The 10,263-nt window shown below is 41.8% G+C and overlaps 1 protein-coding gene across 2 annotated transcripts in view; it reads left to right on the top strand.

Moving 5' to 3' along the window:
- Window positions 1-4,772: 4,772 nt before the first annotated feature.
- The window catches only part of PFKFB4 (6-phosphofructo-2-kinase/fructose-2,6-biphosphatase 4), an 88,963-nt gene continuing 83,472 nt past the window's right edge, over window positions 4,773-10,263 (top strand). The window contains exon 1 of one of the 2 annotated variants that reach the window (XM_054975426.1): window positions 4,773-5,169. In XM_054975426.1, the coding sequence (XP_054831401.1) occupies window positions 5,100-5,169 (70 nt within the window). In that variant the 5' untranslated portion in view covers window positions 4,773-5,099. Of the gene's footprint in view, window positions 5,170-5,346; window positions 5,613-10,263 lie in introns of those variants that run through there. The other variant, XM_054975427.1, reaches the window with a different exon arrangement.

The raw sequence follows: 10,263 nt of genomic DNA, 5'->3' as shown, positions 1-10,263 counted from the left end.
ACCCTTCTTGGATGTTGAATAAAGGTAAAGGTAGTCCCCTGTGCAAACACTGAGTCATTACTGACCCATGGGGGGACATCGTATCACGACATTTTCTTGGCAGACTTTTTGTTATGGGGTGGTTTGCCATTGCCTTCCCCAGTCATCTACACTTTACCCCCAGGAAACTGGGGACTCATTTTACCGACCTCAGAAGGATGGAAGGCTGAGTCAACCAAGCCAACTAACTGGACCTGGCTTCCGCCAGGATTGAACTCAGGTTGGGCTGCAGTACTGCAGCTTACCACTCTGCGCCACAGGGCTCTTTCCTGTTGAATAGCCAGTGTAAATATGAGGGATGAGTATGGAAAAACTTACCCATAAACTGGAAAAGCTTCATTCTCATACTGAGAAATCTGTATGTGATTCTATAAGAAAAGTTGTAAATTGAACTTGTAAATCTGGTCCCCTTACCCTGTTGTCTGAGAGATATTTTCCCCTTTTATCTCTATACATTTCTTGACAAAGCTTCAGCAATTACAGGACAGAAAACCTCCCTGCTATCTGCGAGTCAGAAAGAGTGATGCATATGGAAACAGACATGGTTTTCCTTTTTATCTCACTCATAAATACTTCTGTCTCTCCTTCTCCCTCCTGTTTGGGGAAGTTTGCATGAGATTGTAATATGTAGCAACATCTGCCCTTATTAGCATAGGACTATAGAGGAAAAAGGAGTGGGTAGAATGGCAACCTGAGGTTGTAGGCTATAGGGGAACATGGCTTATATAGGGCTTTCATCTCTTATCCCAGACACTAGATGCATATCTTTAAATCCCCAGAAACAGGAGGAAACAAGGAAATAGTGGGCTGTTGTAGCCTACCTCATTTGGAGTCCTGCTTACCATTGCGGAGAACAGAGTAGTAATTCCATGAGATCCGGATGGTGGTGTGGCTGCCTTTCCCCTGCCACACAAGGAATTTAAATGTGTACATCCTGAGTTTGGCCTGCAAGGTAGCCACTTTAGGTCTGTAACATCCTCCTCCCATTCCAAGATGCCAAACAGCAAAGCCAGTTGACCAGGTATGAAGGAACATATCCATGATGAGAGAAGTTTCTGATTAGAATAATTGTCAGTATTATATCCCCTGGTATGTGTATGGAATTTATTTGGGATTATAGATCAAGTTGTGTGTGTGGATATTACCTGATTGTTAAACACTAGATGTGTAAACTGACTCCATTGAAAAGTATTGCACTTGAATAAAGTTGCATGTCATGAAAGTTTGTGGTGTTATATGAGTGACAGCTCATTCATATATGCAAGTCATCATTTGATTTGCAGTCATTGCACAATAATCACACATTTGCTATCCAATCCTCAGTTAACTAATAGCCATAAAACATTCATAAATATAACACTGTGGATATTATTTTAAGCAACAGGGTAGAGTAGCTTGTTTTCCTTTCTGTTCTATTTATTTTTTTATCATTTTTTTTGCTGTCTACCTTTTCCAGCTTTACTTATTTTCTTTGTTTTTCATTTTATGTTGCTAATATGTGTTGTTCCTTTAATAATATTTAGTAAACATATTAGTAAAGGTTATATGAAATACTTTCTATCTTTCTAAATAACAAAATAGCATTATATTGTAACCAGTGCTATTTCAAGAACATAATGTTATATAGCAATTACATGTTTTATTGTTTCTTCCATCCAAAGAGCTCAGGACCATATATGTGATTCTTCTCTTTTTATTTTCTTAACAACCCTGTGAGGTAGATTAGGCTGGAAGAGAGTAAAGGTTACCCATTAATCTTCATGGCAGAATAGGGATTTTATAGGTTTTCTAGTCCAAGGGCAATGTAGCACCCGCCACTCAAACTGGCTGTCACTAATTCTGAATACTCTGATTGGTTGGATGTTGTGTGTGTCATTTGCACTATTAAGATAATCCTATATGGTAGCAGAAATGTACTATTTTTGCAATGCTAATAGCTGTATTCTGTTGGGAGCCTATCCTTTTTTAGTTCTATAATAAGGTTACTCCGCAGCCTTAGAATATTTTGGGCTGGCTCTTACAACTACTGTTTGGGACGTTTCCCAATTCCTAATTTTTGCAATAAGCAGAAGACAATAGCACAGCATACGATGACCACTCCCATAGTTTCTGCTTGTGGCAATTGGCTAAATTCTTATAAGCTATTGGTGTGACAGCATGCAGTGACTGGGTAAGAGTGGTTTTACTTGAAATTATGAAGTAACCAATCAATGATTTCAAATTAGTGCTTGCTAATCCTTAACCTAGTTGATGTATCACTGCTTGTGATTGTTCATATAAGCTCAAATAAGTTTGTAAGCATGTCTATATTAGGAAATTTCACTGATTTTTTTTAAACTAAAGGACATCTATTTGATTTGGCTTCAAAACTCCTGATGTATATGTAATGATGATTCAATCTAGTTTTGGATTTCTAAACGCAAGATAGTCACAACCTCTTATATGGATAAGTGTAGACTGTTAAAAAAGACATTTAACTCATAGTGATTTTAAAGTACCATATTTATTAAAGTAGGTAGATACCTGGTGGTTTTCTGTTATGGGTCTGGTGAACAGAGGACAAGGAACTAAGGTTGTATGCCAAGGTGTTAGTTATTCTACTTTAACTTCACCTGATTAGGTTTATTTCAATGAACTAAAGTCTACTAAATTAAGTACAAAATCACATAGAACACTCTCTGAGAAGACAGAGAAAGACCCACCAATTCTAATCTTCCTTATTTGGGGATGGGTGAGGAGGAGGGAAAATATACAGTGAAACTTGTTTCCCAATAAGCAAGCTAAGATAATTATTGGCAAGAGTTCTCCTTCTTTCATCTCTTTGTTGTCGTCATCATCATCTCTTCTTTGACTGCAGTTTTATTTATATGTCATGCCCGACACAGGAATTAGCAAAGCAACAATTAACACCAAGGAAGTTATGCTAGGTAAGTTTTCCCGGCTGGGAATGAAGCCTGCCCAGCTGCTCTAGATTCTGACTTCAAGGTCAGGAAGTGGAAGGCTCTTTCCTCTACTCCATCATTTGTGGATTCAAGCTCAGCCTTCATCCTTGCATCCAGCATGCTACAGCTCTCCTATTGGGTGGATGCTGTAATGAGGAAAAATGCATGTCCAAACTCCTGGTGGGAGCAACTACTAGCCCCTATTTGTCAGCTGACAGCCACGGTTCTGGATTCTCCCAGAATTTCAGAAATCAACCAAGCATCTCTGTCCTATAATTAGAGAAACAAGGATATGAATTTTAGGCATAATCATCTGTATAGCAATAGAAATTTCTTTGCAGTTAGGTCAGGCTGTGATCCTACATACACTTAGCTGGGAACAAGTTCTTCAGAATGTCATGCATGGATCGGTTGAATCATGCTTAACACTGCAGGGTTCCACCATTGATGTAATTATCTCCATTTGGTATTTTATGATAGGTTAAAATATTATTAAGACTATGTGAGACATAAAGGAATATACTCTGTAGCCTGTGGACAAAAGGCTTCTATTTAAGGAAATTTAATCCAGTAGTGGGCCCTGTGCCACTGCTGCAAATGAATCTTAAAAGTAGTCTTGTAGAAACAGTGCTTGGAAGGGTTTTAGGCTTGATAGACTTATTAATGCGCTTGTTTGCCCCAGACTTTTTTCTAAGAACAGATGAAGAACTACGTTCCCTCCAGCAGTAGGGGCAAACACAAATGTGATAATGCATTGGAAAAGCAGATACAGTTTGCTACACATCCCTTTATAAGCCCTCAGTTTTATTATGACTTTACGAGAATACATGAAACCTATTAACATGGAAAATGCTTGACACACTTGCTTAACATGTAAGTTTTAAAGTAATTCTTTCTGGAATGAAAGGCAAGGATAATGAACTATTTTTATGATGAGGACAATTAGTCTTTTCAAATTAATTTTGAAGTGGAGCTACACCGTAAACCTCCAAATGTATGGATTACATCTCTTGGTCTACATTTATTTAAGAAAAAAATGGGAGAAGGCACAACAGAGCCTCTCTTACAAAAACAGAGACCAGATGTTCAAATTCCAGCCCCTAACAACGTTTGCAGTGACTCCCCAAACTGTCTGCCTAGTTCAAAGTATAAAATGACACAGATACTAAGGGGGAGGGGGGAAGAGATGTACTTCCTACATCTAACTGGGAGTATGATTCTGGTGTGAGAAGTATTTAACGCTGCTGACCTGTGATCTTTTAGCACGTATAGATGCTACACGTGTGACGCGGTTTCCGACTACAGGGGAAAAGGTTTTCGCCAGCAGCCATGTCTTTTAACGCAGAGCCGCGATAATAGCCTCCGGCATGCAGGAGTTTAGCGCAGATCAGTTCAATGGGGTTTATTCTCCATAGGATTGCAGGCTAAAAACAGGTTGTTGCTTTTCTCCGGTCGAATGTAAAGCCTGCCGTGAGGCAGAAAAATACTCTATTCGTTCATTGAAATAATTTGTCTCCTTTTGCTGTTGAACATTGACAAACAGCCACAGCTGGGAGAGAAACCCAAAAGACAGACAAGTTGTGCCAGCAACGCAAGGCTGTGGAGAATCCGGAATCCTCTTTCCTACGAAGCGTCCGCCAGCGACGCCCAGCCGAAGGCAGCCCCCCCCCCCCTCCCAGTTATACACGAGGCTCTCTGGGACCTTTCGGGACGGAAGGAGCCAGTTATGATTGTAGGGCATCTCTCCGCCCCTTTCTCCGCCCCTCTCGGAGAGTCTCTCCAACCGGCTTGCACAAGCGGCGGGAGCGGCCGAAGCCCTCGGCGGCCGAAGCGTACACGCCCCCCCCCCCTCAGCGCCACGGAGGAGGGGAGACCCTCTCGAGGGGTGTTTGCGCCCTCGGCAGGATGCTCCTGCGCCGCGTTCATGCCCCGTCTCTCTCCTCCCCAGAGCCGGGGAGTTAGCAGGGCTGGCCCTCCTGACGGTCCTTGCGGCTTCCCTCAACCGGAGTGCGGGGCTGTCTGGGTGCGCCCCTCTTCTCCCCGGTACAGCGCCTAAGCCTGGGTTAAGCTACCCCAGTGGCTGGGCGGCGACGGCTCCTCGGCTCAGGAAAGGCACGGATGTCGGTCTCCAGGTGCTGCGGCGGAGGCAGTAGAGCCAAGCGTCCTTTGCAGGGCCGGGATTGGAAAGGTAAACCTTAGTGTGGTGCGTGCGTGCGTGTGTGACTAAAGTACAAGCGTCTTCGGGAGGGGGCCGGCAGCGTTCACGTACACAGCCACTGCCGAGAGGCAAGAGCCGCTGAATCCCGCCTCCTGCAGGCTGCACTGGGGAATGTGCCTTTTTCTGCCGCTGCTGCTGGCGCCTGGGCCGAGGGCTGCCTCTCTAGGCACGGCCTCGCCCAAAGGAAGCGGCATGTTGTTTGCTTGACCTCGGGGGGCGAGTGAGACTTCTGGCGCGACCGAGAGAAGTCCCTCTGTCCCCCCGGGTTCGAGACTTGCCCTTTTCTTCTGCCAGCTGCCTCGCTCCCCCAAATGGTGAAGAGGAGGACTTGGCTTGGCCCCCTTTTCTTTCCCCTGATTCGCAGGAGGAGAGGAGCCTCTTTTGGCCGCGCTTCTCTTCCTCCTCTGGAAATGGTAAGTAGGTCCCCTTCCCGGTGAGGCGTTGTAGCCCTCCACCCTGGGGCTTCGCTGGCTCCCATCCCGCCCCCGTGCGGAGATGCATCACCCGGCTGCTGTTTTTTTCTGTTGGCCCATCTCCTCTTCGTGTGGTTGCCATGCGCCTCCATGCGCGGAACGAGTAGCTGTCCGGAACTGTTCCTTATTTCCCTTCGCTCCGCTCCTCCTGTCATTAAGCAGTAACTCATTTACAAAAATTAGAGGGGTTTAGACCTGACGGGCAGCCCAACCCTTCTGAGCTTGTGGGGGAGGTAAGGAAAACAGCATTTTGCGCATGCTCTTGAGGTAGTGGCTTTCTGTTAATTCTGAGCGGCTTTAAGAGCTTTTAAAGCACAAAGTAGCAAGTAAGTAATTTTTAAAAACACACGCAGACCAGGGTTTAACATTGAAAACAGAGTTCAGGACTAAAATGACAGGCTTGGAGTCTGCCTTGATAAAAACAATTTAAGGGCTTCACAGAAATGGGGTTGGAAGGTAATCAGGTTTCTGTTACTATAGTCAATGTAGTGCAAATTGTTTATCTCCTCTATGGGTCAGCTGAAGGGCTTTCATAGTTGGAAATGCTCAGGACTGGTCTGCAATCTCTAGCTTCCTTTTCAACTGCCTTGAGCTGTTGAGGGAGAGGTGCTATTTATATATCATATGCAGAGCTTGAATCCTTGTATAGCCATTGAATCTAATAGTGTTCTGCCTTTACTGCATTTTAGTTTACAGCTAACAGAGCTGCTCTTGGCTCTGATGAACAGGGTGATTCTCTTCTGAATCCAGTTGCTGTCAGTAGCTGGTTCCGTATGTTTCAAGGAAACAAACAACACTGAAAAATAATGTTTTGGTTTTCATTATGAGCTTTGAGCAGGTTAAGGATAATGTGAATGGGAAGTGCAAGATTTGTTTTTTGTTGCCATGGTCACCTCAGCTAAAGATAAGTCTTCCTAAGGTTTTTGCCAGGGATAAGATACCTTCAAATACCTGCAGTTCTGATGCAGGTCCTCAGACCATGTTTATTTCCTGCCCAGCAGCATTATTTGATGATGGGTCTATGGTGGAGTCAATAGGGATCATCTGCCAACTCAATCCATGGTGCATTGTCAGAGCATGATTGACTCATGCCCTGTAATGTTTTTATTGGGGTGTGTATGTCTTCTTCAGAACTTCCAGTATATAAATAAAGTGCTGAAGAGGAAACAGGAGAAACCCACATGCAAATATATTCTAATACATTATTAGGTCGAGAATCTGGGAATGGTTTGGTATGCCAATGGCTCCAAGCTATTTTACCTATATTTTAGATACACACATCACTTCCGTTATAATGTATGACAATGCTATATGCATGTAAATTGCTCTGCTTTGTACTGGAAGGCCGTGATGGGTCACAGGTTCTCCACTGTGTACATGCATTGATTGACATGTGCATGATCATCACACACTGCATCTTCAGGAGTCACACAGTTTACATTCAGCAGTATATGGAGTGGCTTGCTTTTTTTTTTTTTGGAAAAAATCTGTGTATCAATGAGCTCCAGTTTATATTTTAACAGTAATATGAATGAATTATATCATACGAGATAAGGAAGCCTGATCTAAAACAATCATGTAGGGTGTTCTGGGAGAAATGGGGTGTGCGTCAATTTTCAGCAATGTTATTGAGCATTTACAATGGTGAAGTGCACTGTGACTATCAGTTTTCCTATACTACATGCATTGTTTTAGCCTTTCTCCTTTTTAACCTGTTAACATATGTTTGAGTTCCCCAGACCACAAAATCATGACAACATGGTTCAGAGTGACAACTAAGTAGATTTTGGTCATGGTGATATTCATGCTAGATTCTTACTTGGTAGGTAGCCAGAACATTTGGGTATTTGCAGCAGTTACAGTTTCCTGATAGAGATAAGCTTCATTGTGGCACTTAGTGGATTTGTTTGTTAGGACTGCATAATGAGATGAAAAATTGTCAGCCTATCCTGTGCCTGACTCTGCATAGGCTTTGACCTCGTATATAGCAAGGAAAGGCTTGGTCATTTTGCCATAGCAGATACATTTTTAAATGTTACCACTGTGCTACTTTCCTGCCTGCTGTTCTTGTAGAACTGCTGTGTGTCATCAGTAGCCATTGATGCTTTTCTTGCCACCCACAGGCACTGATAAAAATCATGTTTTTTAAACATATACAAAGGTTTTTTTTAAAAAAATGGTTCAGTTGCCACACTGAAACACAGTGAGCAACACTGCCTCAGTCCCATAATCAGACCTGAAACTGATTGGAAACAATTGGGAGCAGTTGACCCCATTAAGTTACATCTCTGACTCTGCAATTGCCCTGCTCCCTGGTACCAGAATGTTGTATTTAAGTTAGTATTTAACTCAAGTTACAGTACATTGCAGTAGTTCAAACAGTCAGTTAAAAAGGCATGTATGACAGGTAGCCTAGTGAAATGGGAAAATATGTACTGTCAAGAAATTTTCATTATAAATTATCTGCTTCCTTGTCCACTCTTACTTTTATGGCATATTTGGTATATTGTAGACAATTCTCTAACCGGTGCAATCCTAAGAAGAGTTAGACTGGAGTAACTGCTTAGAATTGCAGTGTAAGTTGTGTTAGCGGGAGTACTGTGAATACCACTTAACATTAGTGTAATTTTTCACATAGATTGTGGACCTGTTTGCCTTGTCCCATTAAGTTGCTTTTTTAGATCTTTGGGTTGGCATTGATGGATTCATGATTCATAGAAATCTTCCAAAGAAATCTACAGGGTATTTTCTTTCTTGCCTATGTTTATAATGAATCTAAAAATACGTTTTGCTAAGAAAGTGGGGTTCATGAACTTTCAAGAGTTGATAAAGTTACTAAATTTAATGACTAAACTTCCTTGGAAGTGATGATATGACTTGCAACTCCTCCCAAAAACCTACTTCCCCCAGCTAGTCCTATCTCGGAGTAAAATGTTTTCTTTTGCACATACATTGCTTCCATCTGTGTTTGTTCTCCTAGATGAGCAGTCTGGAATACGTTAACATTGCAAAATGTTTGGCATCTTTTGGTGGTGGAAAGAGCTGTCAAGTCACAGCTGACTTATGGCAACTCCACTGAGGTTTTCAAGGCAAGAGACATTCAGAGATGGTTTGCCATTGCCTGCCTCTGCAATCCTGGTCTTCTTTGGAGGCCGCCCATCCAATTACTAACCAAAGCTGACCCTGCTTAACTTTCAAGATCTGACACGATCAGGCTTGCCTGGGCTATTCAGGTCAGGGCTTGACGTCTTTTACAGGAAGGAAAATAAACTTAAATGTTCTTAAATTTGTGTATATATTTGTATCATGTATGTAACAGCCACCAGATAGATATGTAATACTGCATAAAAATGGAATCTAAATCAACCAGATTTAAGCAATGTTATATACCACTAGTTTTAAGGGGGAAAATGTGTGGTACAAATCTAAACATGTTTACTCATGTGAAAGTCCCATTGAGATCAATGTGGGTAATTTCCTATTTTGTATTTGGGGCTGCAGCCTTAAATGCATCCTTAAGTTCCCCCATGAAATCAGTGGAGTTTGAGTCTTGTTCTCCTTAAGATGGTCAAGTTCCATCTGTTTACATTAAGATGCCGATGTTCCATTTGCACTTTGGATTGCAGCTGGGAGCTCACAGGACTGCATCTTTTCTGTGGAGGAAAAATGCTACACAGAGAAGCCTAATGCTCAAGAGAGAAGGCTAGCCTTGAATCCTTGTCTCTGACGTAAAGGGAATTTCTTTGTATGGAATTTCCTTGTACTCCATCACGTGAACCCTTACTGACCTGCACTCTGAAGTGAGCAGATCCCAGACATGGGTTTTCAGGCTCACTGCTGTTGGTTTTTTAAGAGAGCTATCCTAAGTAGTCCCATGTTATTTACTCCCTAAGGAAGTGTCGTCAGGTTGGCAGCCTACAGTACTTAAGGTGGGTGGGATTGTGCCTCTGAATTTCATATATTTACTTTGTGTTGTTCTTCAACAAATGTGACAGATATAGTCAACAGTATTTGTCGGCAGGTTATAATTAAAAATCATTATTCTGGATTACTTTACAGTTTACTTTTAACTTTTATTAGTAAAACAAAATGTGATGTGATTTTTTTACTTTTAGGAGAGGTGTTATATTTCTTAATTGTCTTATTTTTATTGTCTTCCCCACAAACTGTCTTCAGTAATCTGTGCTATTTCTGCCCAATATGGCAGTTACTGAATTTCATAGAGTTGTAGCTTTTGTGATAAATATTGCAGATACTTTGTTTTTAAAGATAGTTTCTTTTCTTCTCTCTCTTTAAAAGGAAAAAAAGGCTTGGAAGCATTGAGTTAGAGCTTAGGTATATATGCAGCTTTTGGGGTTAGCAATAATAGATAATTTCAAGTTATTTTGAAAACACTAAAAGAGCTACAGTGTTAATATTTTCTTTCTCTACTCTGATAGGTTACTAGAGAGTTAATGCTTGTACAACATAGGAAAACTGTGTCTCCCCCTACCTTTTCTTGATAGAAACGAAGGCTTGAAGGCTGGCAATATTTTTGTGGTTGCCTAGCAGTGGTCACTGAGGGTATTTGTTTCTTAAAGCTACAGGTGCT

This window comes from Eublepharis macularius, chromosome 4 (assembly GCF_028583425.1).
Source record: "Eublepharis macularius isolate TG4126 chromosome 4, MPM_Emac_v1.0, whole genome shotgun sequence".
Classification (NCBI taxonomy): domain Eukaryota; kingdom Metazoa; phylum Chordata; class Lepidosauria; order Squamata; family Eublepharidae; genus Eublepharis; species Eublepharis macularius.
This window is presented reverse-complemented; position numbering and strand designations above follow the sequence as displayed.